The sequence below is a fragment of the Pristiophorus japonicus genome, chromosome 3, assembly GCF_044704955.1.
Source record: "Pristiophorus japonicus isolate sPriJap1 chromosome 3, sPriJap1.hap1, whole genome shotgun sequence".
NCBI classification, from domain to species: domain Eukaryota; kingdom Metazoa; phylum Chordata; class Chondrichthyes; family Pristiophoridae; genus Pristiophorus; species Pristiophorus japonicus.
In genome coordinates this window covers 128,253,063-128,268,371 of record NC_091979.1, presented here as the reverse complement: position 1 = coordinate 128,268,371, position 15,309 = coordinate 128,253,063, and the positions used below count along the sequence as shown (strand labels likewise).

Here is a 15,309-nt window from a genome sequence, read left to right as displayed (position 1 = left end):
AGCTAGTTATATTAATGTCAGCTCAGTCAACGACGGGAAGGCAATACGCTCACAGGCAAAGTTTCACGTATTCAAAGTTTAATCTGGCAGATACTAAAGACCAAGCAAGCTTAGTCTGGAGAACCATATCTATTGAGTATGTCGTTCTAGAGCCTCCCAGGCCGGGTCCAACCCAAATTCCCATCATAATTTGCCAGTTTAACACCTGCCTCGGCCACAAGAACCAGAGGGGGAGATGAAGGATAAATGTTTTAATGCAGCGAGTTGTTGTGATCGGGAACGCGCTGCCTGAAAGGGCGGTGGGAGCAGATAGAAACATAGAAGCATTGAAAATAGGTGCAGGAGTAGGCCATTCAGCCCTTCGAGCCCCTGCACCACCATTCAATGAGTTCATGGCAGAACATGCAACTTCAGTACCCCATTCCTGCTTTCTCGCCATACCCCTTGATCCCCCCCAGTAGCAAGGACTACATCTAACTCCCTCTTGAATACATCTAGTGAACTGGCCTCAACAACTCCCTGTGGCAGAGAACTCCACAGGTCCACCACTCTCCGCGTGAAGAAGTTCTCCCCCCATCCCGGTCCCAAATGGCCCACCCCCCATCCCTAGACCACGACCCCTGGTGCCGGACCTCCCCAACATTAATAAGAACATAAAAACATAAGAACATAAGAAAATAAGAATTAGGAACAGGAGTAGGCCATCTAGCCCCTCGAGCCTGCTCCGCCATTCAACAAGATCATGGCTGATCTGGCCGTGGACTCAGCTCCACTTACCCACCCGCTCCCCATAACCCTTAATTCCCTTATTGCTTAAAAATCTATCTATCTGTAATTTGAATACATTCAATGAGCTAGCCTCAACTGCTTCCTTGGGCAGAGAATTCCACAGATTCACAACCCTCTGGGAGAAGAAATTCCTTCTCAACTCGGTTTTAAATTGGCTCCCCCATATTTTGAGGCTATGCCCCCTAGTTCTAGTCTCCCCGACCAGTGGAAACAACCTCTTTGTCTCTATCCTGTCTATCCCTTTCATTACTTTAAATGATTCAATCGTAACTTTCAAACCTGGAATTGGATCAATATGTGCAGGGCTGCGGAGAACAGAACAGGGGAGTGAGACTAATCGGATTGCTCTTTCACAGATCTGGCACAGGCACGATGGGCTGAATGGCCTCCTTCTGTGCTGTAAGATTGTATGATTGTTAATTAACCCTAGTGGAATATTGTACCAAAAATGACTGACATCACTGGCTCCTCATGGCTTCCATATTCTCAAAGTTACAGAAACACACAGTTTTATTGGCGTCTCATCTCTCTGAGTCACTCATTAAATGCTAGACCAGAAACCCACAGTTTCATGTCTGTGCTCAATGTGTATGCTGTATTCCTCGGGAGTTAACCCCTTGTAATGGAGTATAATGTTGGAAAGTGTGAGGTCATGCACTTGGCAGAAAAAAAATCAAAGAGCAAGTTATTATTTAAATGGAGAAATATTGCAAAGTGCTGCAGTACAGCGGGACCTGGGGGTACTTGTGCATGAAACACAAAAGGATAGTATGCAGGTACAGCAAGTGATCAGGAGGCCAATGGAATCTTGGCTTTTATTGCAAAGGGGATGGAGTATAAAAGCAGGGCAGTCTTGCTACAGCTATGTAAGGTATTGGTGAGGCCACACCTGGAATACTGCGTGCAGTTTTGGTTTCCATATTTACGGAAGGATATACTTGGCGCTTGGCGGCGAGAAAAATTGAGAAGAGGGTTGGGGCGATGACACAGCCCTGTTTGACCCCGGTCCGGACTTGAATTGGGCCTGTGATGGATCCGTTGGTAAGGATCACAACCTGCATGTCGTCATGGAGCACGTGGAGGATGGTGACGAACTTTTGGGGGCATCCAAAACAAAGAAGGACACTCCATAGACCCTCGCGGTTGTCAGTGCCAATGGCCTTTGTAAGGTCGAAGAAGGCCATGTATAAGGGCTGGCGCTGTTCTCTGCATTACAGTGTGGTATATCAATGTCTGTTATTTTGAGGGAACTTCTGTATTTGTAGAGCATTAATATTTGAAATGTACAAGAAGGAAAAGCAATTGCCTATTTCAAAGAATTTTAATTCAATTTTAAATGAGGGTCAACTGGTACATCAAGTTTCATTTGAATTTCATTAATAGCTGTTTCCCACCATGTGATTTTTCTGAATCTGCCTTCACATTATTTGGGATTGTCTTGCTTTACTGTCTATTATTATTACATTGGACTGTTTTCCCAAACCTGCATGTGATGTACAATATAATTTCAGCATGATGTACTGCAATATTGTATGTTTGTGAAAAATGCTAATGACGGATCTTACCAAAGTACAGATGCAGGGAATAATGCGGCTAAAATTTGGGCCTCATTCCCTTCGTAAAAAGAAAAAAAAACTTGAATTTGCATTTAATCATCTACATTTGAGTGTTGATGGGTTGCGGGCAGAAAAAAAGCACCATGTGTCCGCTTTGGGTCGTTGCAATGTCGAGTAGGCCGCAGGTGGCAAGTTCAGGGTGGGGATGTCATTCTCTGGGGGTTGCGGTGAGGCGGCAGTACAGGCTGTTTTGTGGAGCTGGGAGAAGGAGCCGCACAGAAATAAATTCAAACTTACCTGCTCGTCTTCTCTTTGGCTGGACCGCTAGCTGATTCTGAATCTGGGCCAAAAGAGGCTTCCAAGTCCTGCTGCTGAAAAAGGCATTAGGCCCTTTGCATATGCAAACAAAGGGCCTAACGCCTGTTTGATGCCCCTTTACCAAATTGGTTTGCCATGAATCCCAGCCAGTTGTGTTCAGGAAAACCAGGTCTATAGGTGATCTAACTAGCGGTCTTTAAAAGGACCGCTGCAGGCTGCCACCAAAAGTGTTCTTTCCAGCTCCACATTCAAACCATGGGCTGCTGCCTCTCGATTGCACCATCGCCTCCTCTTCCAGTCTTCCTTTCACCCTTTCCTAATCATTCCTGCCCTTCTCCCAGTCACTGCCTTCCCTGCCAGTCGCTTCACACTCTTTCAAGACCTATCTGAGGGCCGCAACCGATGACACAGTGGCCCAAAATAAAGCGATTTTTGCTGGCAAGCTGCCTGGTGACACTCAGTAGGTGACTGCTGCTTAATGATCTGATGCAAATGAGGTTCTGGGCCCAATACCGTGCCCAGAGACGTGCGCCTAGTTGTACGTCAGCATGTCGGTACGAACCACTTTCTAGGCCTATGCCTTTGAAGAGTTGAAAGAAACAAGATTCCTACTGTCCTGTAAATGGACATGGACAAGAACTAGGTATAACAATTCAACTGTTGCACTGGGAGATGAATAAAGATTGTTTGTGGTGAGGGCATACAATCTGAAGTACATCGATGCACATAGAATGGAATTATCAGGAAAGCATGGCTAGGGTCAGATAATGATTGGAAAAGGTCATTGGAATGGAAAACAGCAAACCGGGTAAGTCATCAGAGCTTTGGCGAACCTCTAAGTTGAAAAAAGAGTCAGTCACAACTGAAACGTAGCCATTTAAGAGGAAACTAGATAGTATGAATATAGCTTGATCCATTTATAATTGTAAAACATAAAACCCATACCATAGACTATTTAATAAAACATGAACTCTATAGTTACTAAAAGCGGTGTTTTGGGGATAAGGAAATGTGAAACCTACATAGTGATAAATATTTTCACTAAATTTGTATAAAAATTGTAATATGATAACATGAATAAGGTAAGTTAATAACAAAATGGCTAAGAGATAAAATGGCACCATTCCTGTTTTTCAGGAGAAAAACGAGCGCCTAAACATCCAATATGATGAGCGGAGCTTGTGAGTTCATTACACGCCGGAGTGCCTGGCCTGCCATATTGGTGAAGGCAGTAAAGGAGGCATTCATTGCCTGCATATAAAACAGGTATCAGGCCCTTTGTATATGCAAATAGAGGGCCTAAACACCCTTGCTTATGACTCCCTATACAAGATTGGGCTGCCTTGAACGCAGTCAGTGACAGGAAAAGGTGGTCTACATACAGCCTAACCAGCGGTCCTTAAAGGGGTTACTGGAGGACACCACCAACAAGAAAAGTTTTTTTTAAATGATCTGAATGTGGACCTGTGAGGTTCAGGAATGCCCCTCCCGGCTTCAGTGCCGCACACCGTTGCCGCACCCTGAACACCCCCTCCCTCCTTCCTGATCGCTTCCTCCCCCCCTCTCTCCCAGCCACCCCTCTCCTTCACGATTGCTCCCCCTCCCTCCCAGTCTCCCCCTCCCTCCTGAACTAATTGGTGGTGGTTATATACATTTATAATTTCTTCAAGTCAAAAGATATCTCTTACATTTAAAAATAATGCAAAGGTTTATTATTTTACAATGGCAGCACCAGTGCATAAAGAATGAGTAAACAATAAATAAAAATATAAAAACCCAAATCCATCTATACCCCGACTACAGTATAGGCATAGATTCAATAGCTCTGAGGATACACATAGCACCCACAAATGTTTAAATAGACTGTTGACCCCAGGTAGAGGTGCTGGTACCAGTCAGCTCTCTGAAAGTGATATTGTTGATTGATAAGATGTTTATTTAGAAAGATTAAAGATACTTTTATACTATATGTGGGACCTGTACTAGCATTGCTGGTTTCCAGCATGCGGATTCCATACAGACAGCTGTAATCCAAATATAAACATCCAGGTGGTCTGGAAGAGACCTGTTTTTTTTTTAACTGTTGCATAACATAAATGCAGCTTTACAACATCAACAACTTGCATTTATATAGTGCCTTTAACATAGTAAAAGTCCCAAGGCACTTCACAGGAGTGTATACTGACAAAAATTGACACTGAGCCAAAAAAGGAGACCAAAAGGAGACAGGAGACCAAAAGATTGGTCAAAGAGGTAGGTTATAAAGAGCATCTTAAAGCAGGAGAGGTGGCGAGGTGAAAAGGTTTAAGGAGTTCCAGAGTTTAGAACCAAGACAGCTGAAGACATAGCCCCCAGTGGTGGGGACAAAGGAAGTGAGGGAATGCACAAGAGACCAGAATTGGAGGAAAGAAGAGTTCTTGGAGGATTGTAGGGCTGCAGGAGGTTACAGAGATAGAGAGGTTCTCGGCCACAGAGGAATTTGAACACGAAGATGAGAATTTTAAAATCGAGTCATTGCAGGACCAGGAGCCAAAGTAGGTCAGCAAGCACAGGGATCGTGATGGGTGAACAGGATTTAGCATGAGTTAAATTATAGCCAGCAGAGATTTAGATGAGCTTAAACTTATGGAGGCTGTAAGATGGGAAACTGGCCAGTGGAGCATTAGACTAATCAAGTCTGGAGATAACAAAAGCATGGATGAAAGTTTTAGCAACAGCCATGGCTGCAGTGTGTACCATCTACAAGATGCACTATAACAACTCGCCAAGGCTTCTTCGACAGCACTTTCATCGCCGGTGGGACAAAATCCTGGAACTCCCTTCTTAACAGCACTGTGGATGTACCTTCACCTCACAGACTGCAGTGGTTCAAGAAGGCAGCTCGCCACCACCTTCGCAAAGGTAATTAGGGATGGGCAATAAATGCTGGCCTTGCCAGCAACACATACATCCCATTAATGAATGTTAAAAAAATATGGGTTGAAGCAGCAGTGAAGATGGGTGACTTTCTACTTACACCTTACAGAGGTGGAAGTAGGCGGTTTCTCTGATCAAGAGGAAATGATGTGGGAAGGTCATTTCAGAGTCAAACAGGACACCGAGGTTGCAAACAGTCTGATTCAGTCTGAGACAGTGGTCAGGGAAGGGGGTAGAATTGGTGGCTAAGGAACAGAGTATGTGGCGCGGAGCTGATTGATTATGGGTGGAATGTCATATAAGCTGTCTGATAATCTCCAGGTTATTACCGGTATCCCGTGCTAATGAGTACAAGAACAGAAGGATAGAGAGGATGATCGCGTGGCTGGAGAGTTGGTGCAGGAGGGCGGGCTTTCAATTCCTGAAGCATTGGGACTGCTTCTGGGGAGATGGGACCTGTAAAAACCAGACAGGTTGTACCTCAACAGCACCAGGATCAATATCCTCGCAGGGAGTTTTGCTAGTGCTGTTGATGAAAGTTTAAACTAGCTTGGCAGGGGGATGGGAACCTGAGAACAAATTCAATATGGAAGGAAGTAAAGCTGAAATTGTAAAGCAAAAATGTAGAAAGTGAATCTGTAAGACAGAGGAAACAAGGGTTAGTAAGTAGTAATCAGGGAGGTCTTCCTGTGCTAAATGTTACATACATTCAATGCAAGGAGTATAGTGAACAAGGCGAATGAGCTGAGAGCACTTGCAGACACTTGGGAGTATGACATTATAGCCATTACATAGACATGGCTGAAAGAGGGGCAGGTTTGGCAGCTCGATATTCCTGGTTACAGGATTTTTAGACAGGATAGACGGGGGGGGGGGGAGGAAAAAGGGGGGGGTCGCGGTATTGATTAAAGAAATTATTACAGCTGTGAGGAGGGATGATATGTTAGAGGGATCATCAAATAAGGCCATATGGGTTGAACTGAAAAATAAAAAAGGGGCAATCATACTGCTGGACATGTACTATAGACCCTCAAACAGTGGGAGGGAGATAGAAGAGCAAATATGTAGACAAATTTCTGTGAAGTCCAAAAACCATAGGGCAGTAATAGTAAGGGATTTCAACTATCCTAATATTGATTGGGACAAATATAGTGAGAAGGGTACAGAGGATGCGGAATTCCTAAAATGTATTCAAGAGAACTTTTTTAGTCAGTATGTAACAAGCCCAACATGGGAGGGGGCGGTTCTGGATTTAGTTTTGGAGAATGAAGCTGGGCAGATGGAAGGGGTATCAATGGGAGAGCACTTAGGTACCAGTGACCATAATTCAGTCCGATTCAAGGTAGTTATGGATAAGGACAAGGATAGACCAGGAATAAAAGTCCCAAATTGGGGAAAAGCTAACTTTACTAAGTTGAGAAGTGATTTGGCCACAGTGGACTGGAAAAAGCTACTTGAAGGTAAATCAGTGTCTGAACAGTGGGAGGCATTCAAGGAGGAGATCCGGAGGGCTCAGGCCAAACATGTGCCCTTAAAGAAAAATGGTAGGAATAACAATTCTAGAGCCCCCTGGATGTCTAGGGACTTATAGGGGAGGATAAAGAAAAAAAGGGAAGCTTACATCATATACCAACGGCTAAATACTGTAGAATCTCTGGAAGAATATAGAAAGTTCAGAGATGAAATTAAAAAGGATATTAGGAATGCTAAGAGAGAGCATGAAACATTCTTGGCAAGTAAAATCAAGGAAAACCTAAAGATGTTCTATAAATATATTAAGTGCAAGAGGATAACTAAAGAAATGGTAGGTCCTATTAGAGACCATAAAGGTAACTTGTGTGTGGAGGTGGAAGATGTGGGTATGGTTCTTAATAAATACTTTGCATCTGTTTTCACAAAGGAAGGGACAATGGAGATTTTGCTATCGAGGAGGAGTGCAAAATTCTGGATGAAATAAACAGAGTGAGAGAGGAGGTATTAAGGGGTTTAGCAGCTTTGAAAGTGGATAAGTCCCCAGGCCCAAATGAAATGCATCCTAGGCTGTTGAGCGAAGTAAAAGAGGAAATAGCAGAGGCCTTGACCATCATTTTCCAGTCCTCTTTAGATTCAGGCATAGTGTCGGAGGACTGGAGGATTGCTAATGTGGTACCTTTGTTTAAGAAGGGAGAAAGGGATAGCCGTAATTTCAGGCCTGTCAGCCTAACCTTAGTGGTAGGAAAATTATTGGAAAAAATCCTGAAGGACAGGATAAATCTACATTTAGAAAGGCAAGGATTAATTAGGGACAGTCAAAACAAATTTGTTATGGGAAGATCGTGTTTGATTAACCTGATTGAATTTTTCGAGGAGGTAACCAGGAGGGTCGATGAGGGTAGTGCATATGATGCAGTGTATATGGACTTTAGCAAAGCTTTTGATAAGGTCCCACATGGCAGACTGGTCACGAAGGTAAAAGCCCATGGGATCCAGGGCAAAGTGGCAAATTGGATCCAAAATTGGCTTAGAGGTAGGAAGAAAAGGGTAATGGTTGATGGATGTTTTTGTGACTGGAAGGATGTTTCCAGTGGGGTTCTGCAGGGCTCAGTGCTGGGTCCCTTGCTTTTTGTGGTATGCACCAATGATCTATATTTGAATATCGGGGATATGATTAAAATATTTGCAGATGACACTAAAATTGGCTGTGTGGCTGATAATGAAGATGAAAGTCATGGACTGCAGGAGGATATCAATCTACTGGTCAGGTGAGCAGAACAGTGGCAAATGGAATTTAATTCGGAGAGTGTGAAGGAGGGCTAATAAGGAAAGGGTATACATATTAAATGGTAGGCCAATTAGAAGTGTAGATGAACAAAGGGACCTTGGAGTGCTTGTCCACAGATCCCTGAAGTAGCAGGCCAGGTGGAGAAGGTGGTTAAGAAGGCATACGGATTGCTTGCCTTTATTGGCCAAGGCATAGAATACAAGAGCAGGGAGGTTATGCTTAAATTGTATAATACACTGGTTAGGCCACAACTGGAATACTGCATGCAGTTCTGGTCGCAGTATTATAGGAAGGACATGATTGCACTGGAGAGGGTGCAGAGGAGATTTACAAGGATGCTGCCTGGAATGGAGAATCTTAGTTATGGATTTGTCATTGCCAAGAGCATGCAGAAACCAAGCGCAGGCAGCGGAAGGAGTATGCGGCAAACCAGTCTTCCCACCCACCCTTTCCTTCAACAACTGTACCACCTGTGACAGAGACTGTAATTCCCGCATTAGACTGTTCACTCACCTAAAAACTCACTTTGAGAGTGGAAGCAAGTCTTCCTCAATTTCGAGGGACTGCCTATGATGATGACCTTGGAATAGAGAAGGCTGAGCAAAGACCTCATTGAGGTGTATAAAATTTTGAGGGGCTTGGATATAGTGGATAGCAAGAGCCTATTTCCCTTGGTGGAGGGGTCAATTACGAGGGGGCATTGATAGAAATTTACAGCACGGAAGGAAGCCATTTCGTCCCATCGTGTCCGCGCTGGCTGACAAAGTGTTATCCAGCCTAATCCCACTTTCCAGCTTTTGGTCTACAGCCCTACAAATTATGGCACTCCAAGTGTACATCTAAGTACTTTTTAAACATGGTGAGTGTTTCTGCCTCTGCCACCCTTCCAAACCCCCCATCACCCTCCGGGTAAAGAAATTTCCCCTCTAAAGCTCCGACCAATTACTTTAAATCTATGTCCCCTGGTTGTTGACCCCACTGCTAAGGGAACTAGGTCCTTTCTATCAACACTATCTTGGCCCCTCATAATTTTATACACCTCAATATGGTCTCCTCTCAGCTTCCTCTGTTCCAAAGAAAACAAATCCAGCCTATCCAATTTTTCTTCACAATTAAAATTCTCCAGTCCAGGCAACATCCTCATAAATCTTGTGTTTTATTGCAGTGTCATTTTCAAAACTATTAGCAGCCACCTAATGGTGCATTTTACTGTAAATCCCACCATGAATTAATTCTCTTGGAGTGAAATTACTTTTACACAACAGTGCTGGCTGTTTTGGATTGTGAAATACTCTGCACTCCAATATTTAATTAAATGTCATTATCCTTCTCAACAGGCAGTGGGGTGAAGGACCAGGAAATTCTACTTGTCCACAGTGGCACCAGAGCATGTGACACCCCACTCGATCAATCTTCCTGCCTGTACTCTAATTTCTCCAGTCAAGTCTTTATTTCGAATCTCAGTTTGAAGTCGAGGTGTTGGCCGTGGCTCAGTGGGTAGCCACTCTCGCGCCTGAATCATAGGTTTAAGGTGGTTGGTGGAAGGTTTAAAAGGTGTTTCAAGGCAGAAACCCTCATCACATTTAAAAGGTGCTTGGATGGGCATTTGAAGTGCCGTAAGCTGCAGGGTTACGGACCTAAGCTGGTAATTGGGATTAGACTGGATAACCTCTTGTTGGCTGGTGCAGATACGATGATAAATACTTCAGGGAATCGAATATGGCCAGAGTGGTCTCCTGGACTAGTTTCGATCGCCTGGATGGGTCGGAGAGGAATTTTCTCTGATTTTCTTTCCCCAGTTGGCCTCGGTTTTTATCTGATTTTTTGCCTCTCCCAGGAGATCGCATGGCTCCGGGTGGGGGTGGAGTGTAAAATGTTGCAATACATGGGGTATCGCAATTGTGTGGGGTGGACTGGTTGGGCCGGATGTTCTTTACCTGTCCGCCATTGTTCATTGTTCATAGGTTTATATGTAATCTTCAGGGCTGCTGACTGAGGGCCGTGTGGCTCTTTGTTGGCTGGCACGGTCACGATGGGCCAAAATGGCCTCCTTCTGTGCTGTAAATTTCTATAACACAGAGGCAGTGGAGGGGTCAAGAGGGGTGGTGGTGATTTCACTGAGGCCCAGCATGTAGGTGAGAAATAGGAGGGGCAACGTATAGATCCTGGTGGGACACCAGAAGTAACGATGCAGGAGCATGAAGAGAAGCCACTGTAGGAGATTCTCTGGCAATAAATAGATACATAAGATTGAATCAAGGCGAGGCAGTCCCACCCAGCTGGAGAACGGAGGAGAGACGTTGGAGGAGAATGATGTGGTCAACCGTGTCAAAGGCTGCAGACAGGCTAAGAAGGATTAGGAAGGTTGGTGCACCATGGTTACAGTCACATAGGATGTCCTTTGTGACTTTGATTAGATCCATTTCAGTGCTGTGGCAGGGATCACATAAATAAACATAAATACATGGGTAGTATCCAACCCACTAAACAATTGGGCTATTCCCCAAGGAACAAGCTTGGCATATATTCCAGAGCATTCTTCTAGAGCAAGCATGGATTTTAGGAAGGAAAAGTAACAGATGAGAAGTTACTGATTGAATAGGGAGCTGTAGGCCAGTATTAATTTAGTCAATAAATACAGTAGATGGTAAGAGCTGGAGTACCATCCTAATTCTAATCCAATGTAGTGCTTAGAAACATGTGTTGTAATGTAACTTCAAATAACTGGGTTCTGATGAAGAGCTATGCTCAAAACTTCACCAATATTTTGTTTTTATTTCAAACCAGCAACTAATTATGATGGAGTATCAGATCATAAGCCATAAGCTACAGTTTAGGACTGCTCAAGAAAAATCTCTGATGCACTGTATTAGAACCTTCACTTTGGGATTGGTGTGCCAATGATCTGATGAGAATAGTGTAATTGAACTGTGACCATTTTGCAATTTTCCTACAGTCCATATACATAAAATAGTCATTTTCATTTCAAAAATACCTCATAAAATTGTTGTCAAATTATAGTCAGTAGGTTTGTGCCCTTCAGATCTGAGGTCTCCTGAATTCTCAATTTTCTTCTGTTTTGGACTAAGTTCACAGGCTGGGAATTTCCTCAAAGCTGCTCCAGCTCCACTGTCGCAATGTTGCCAGAAGTTTACGCACATAAATGGGGTTTCCGCCGCACTTCCGGCAAAGTTACAGCAACGGAACAGGAGCAGTTCCAAAGAAATTCAATTCCTTCGGTGACTGATTGCTGAATATAGTCTTAAGATTACATTTCTTATCTTTAACTAATTTTCATTTATTGCTTGAATGAAAGATTATTTGTACTACTTATCATTTACCTTAATACTTTGGCCCAGATATTATGGTCAGCAGCAAAACGATGGCACTCACTGTTGACTCAAAGAAAGCTGCCCATAAAGATCTAATGACCTCTGAGGAGTGAATTTCAGCTCTCCTGACCTTTGGTTGAATAGGTGCCAAATTAAGCGAATCTCAAGCATCCAGCAACAGTGATGTCATCAAGCTGGCTAAGCAGCCAATCACATTAAAGAATTCTCACAGTCAGCAAACCAGGAAATAAAATGCACAGATTCTAATTTACTTCTGATAAATTTTACAGAGAGTAAAATAAATATTGGGACATACACATATGATTAAAGTGAAGCTGAAATATCATAAACAAACTTGAAATAAAATATATTATATTAAACACGTATCAATCTTAATCACATTCATGGAAAATTTGAGACTTCACAAATATAAAATTAGGTTTTCAGGGCCAGAACGGGTTGTTCAGCAGGTCAATTAAAAACCCAGTTGTGCCTCTTTCAACTAGGCTTAAAGTTTTTTGGGTTTTTTTAACAGCGATATTCCAATGTACAAGGGGAAGTTTTCGTCCTTAAATGTGATTTCAGCTGATTGCCGGCTCTGGGGAGTTCCACAGCGCAGCCTGTGACTGGGAAGGGAATGACTGACCGCAACTTCAGGATTTCCGGGCATGCGCTAAATCTTGAAATTGTGGTCAGTTTCAAAGGGGTAATGACGGTGAACACTGACAGTTGCACCATCATTACCACTGCAAAATCTGGGCTGTTATTTTGTCTATAATTTCTTCAATGGTTTGCATTTTGTTAAAGTCAAAAGGTGAAACTAAACTGCTATGTTAAAATTAATGTAAACTTATTTCCATTTTAAGCATATTTCCCTGAGAATGTTTAATTTGAAAGAGTTATACTAATGTTTTCATAAACTAACGGCAGTGTTAATTTAGCAAAACAGTATCATTTCCAGCACTGAGTCACAGAGCAATTTTGTAAAATACATACAGATGATTGTGTTCCTTCCTCTATAAAAAAGCCAGGTTCTGAAATAAAAATGGCAGGATTCATAATCTTGCTTATTATGTAACAGAAAATCTACCTGTCATGAGTGGTGGCTGGTGCTGAAAGGGAGTGTCTTTCCGCCGAGGTTTCAAAGATTGCTCATCTGTGTCTGTTTCTGTCTTTTGTTGCTCTGAACTCCTTGAGAACTGGTGAGGCACATCGTCATTACATTTAAGGGAAACTACCTGTTCAGTTCCTGTAACTGTGATAGAAATAACTGTTCAAAGCCATGTGGTGTAGCAATCACTACAATGACAATATACAGATAATATCGTATGTTTCAGTAAGTTGTGTCTGCTGCAGGAAAAGCTGCCTTCCTTTAGGAAGATTGGTGATTATCCTCCAGATAAAGGTTATACATCAGATACCAATAGTCTATTAAGATATGTAACTGGAAAAATCAGTGCCTGTCCCTTTTAGAGGGTTTAGGGTCATATAGTTTCCCTCTTATTTTATAAGATCATTGCAGTTCAGTCCAGTTAATCCAATGAGGTGTTTCTGCATAAGGTTTAGTGAAGCAACTGATGAAACTCACTAATAAAAACAAAAAATGCTGGAAATACATAGCAGGTCAGACAGCATCTGTGGAAAAAGAGACAAAGTTAACATTTCAGATCGATGACTTTTCATCTGAACCTGAAGCACTCTCCACAGATGCTGCCTGACCTGCTGAGTATTTCCAGTATTTTCTGTTTTTATTTCCGATTTCTAGCATCCTCAGTATTTTGCTTTTGATAAAACTCATTCGCTATAGACTATTGAAAGGGGAGAAATACTTCATGTTACACTAGAATAAATGCACAGCAACAAAATAAGTATCCTAATGTAACTGTTTTACTTTCTTCTTAAGGTTCCTGACGCTTTTCTCTTCTCACTGCTATTCCCCAGACCGCCATGTGAAACCTGGGGTTTGTCCCTGGGATCCCAATGTCTTTCGACGGAGGGATTTGGCCTAGTAGCTGCCTCCTCTCTCTCCATTACAGCCCAATCCCTTACCTTACCTGGAGGATTTTAGCCCACAGTTGCAACCTTGCCATCACTCAGACCTATTTTCTTGGGTCAGGTGTCAATTGGCGGGCATGCATGGTGGCATCCTTGCCACCAAGAGGAAGCCCACTGCTGCCAGGAATGGAAAGACTGGAGGTGCTGCAGAAGGACTAGGAAAGATGGAGACCATTTAAAGGGGCAATGAGTCTCAAAAACTTGCGTGTTTTATTTTGCCATTTTTATTCAAATCTTGTAATGGATGCTGAGAAGTAATCATGACATATTGTAAGCTGAAAGAACATGTGATAACACAAATGCAACCCCACCGGGTGCAAATGTAACCCCGCTATGCAAATGTGACCCCGCAATTTAAGAAAGGAGGGAGAGTGAAAATGGGGAACTACAGACCAGTTAGCCTGACATTAGTAGTAGAGAAAATGCTAGAATCTATTATTAAGGATGTTGTAACAGGGCACTTAAAAAATAATAATAGAATTGGACAAAGTCAACACGGATTTATGAAAGAGAAATCATGTTTGACAAACCTGCTATAGTTTTTTGAGGCTGTAAATAGCAGAATAGATAAGGGGGAACCAGTGGATGTGGTATATTTGGATTTTCAGAAGGCATTCGATAAAGGTGCTACACTAGAGGTTATTAAACAAAATTAGCACTCATGGTATTGGAGGTAATATACTAGCATGGATTGAGGATTAGTTAATGGATAGAAAACAGAGTTTGAATGAACAGGTCATTTTCAGGTTGGAAGGCTGTAACTCGTGGGGTGCCACAAAATTCAGTGCTTGGGCCCCAGATATTCACAATCTAGATTAATGATTTGGATGAGGGGACCAAATGTAATGGGTCAAAAATTGAGGTATGATGCCTCTGACTGAATTTTTTTTTTACAAAAGTACTTGGTAGTCCAGGAGGAACGAACACTTGCGCTCTGAGGCCTAGATGTGCAGCCCAGCGCTGAGGTCCACACATCCCAGGAGCGTATGCGCATCCTGGGATCAAGTGGGCCTGTACCACCAATCGCAATGTAATATTCTCATTCATAGTAATGGGAGCTTGGAGCTTCCATTACTGTCAATGGGAATAACCCTAAAAACAAATAAAACACAATTTTAGAGAAAAGTTTTTTTTTGATTTAAAAAAATGTTTAATAGTGTTAAAAATAAACTTACCTTCATAGACAGAGTTTTTAATATATAAGTAATAACATTTACTTTTCCTATCTATTAAAACTCTTACGCTGGTAAAAGCAGGCCTTACACCTGCTTTTACCAGGTGTAAGAGTTTGAAGGACATTTGCTGGACACATCGCCCAAATCTCCGCCCGCAAAGGCCCTTTTACCGGGGAGGCATGCGCTTCCCGCGCCTATATCCGGAATTTGCAGGGTCTCTTCGGACACGTGCGCACATCGAACACACCCGGAGAGGGCGCAATTTCAGGGCAAATATATCCAAGTTTGCTGATGATACAAAGCTGGGTGGGAATGTAAGTTGTGAGGAGGATGCAAAGAGGTTTCAAGGGGATATAGACAGGCTAAGTGAGTGGGCAAAAACATGGCAAATGGAATATAATTTGGAG

The 15,309-nt window shown here is 42.8% G+C and overlaps 1 protein-coding gene across 3 annotated transcripts in view; it reads right to left on the bottom strand.

The window, feature by feature from the left end:
• Positions 1–15,309, bottom strand: part of ppp1r1c (protein phosphatase 1, regulatory (inhibitor) subunit 1C) — a 206,012-nt gene that overhangs the window by 19,879 nt on the left and 170,824 nt on the right. For 2 of the 3 annotated variants that reach the window (XM_070874808.1, XM_070874807.1), the window contains one exon: positions 12,763–12,927. The exons of the other annotated variant lie outside the window; for it this stretch is intronic. In XM_070874808.1, the coding sequence (XP_070730909.1) occupies positions 12,763–12,927 (165 nt within the window). The remainder of the gene's footprint in view (positions 1–12,762; positions 12,928–15,309) is intronic. 3 annotated transcript variants of the gene reach the window in all.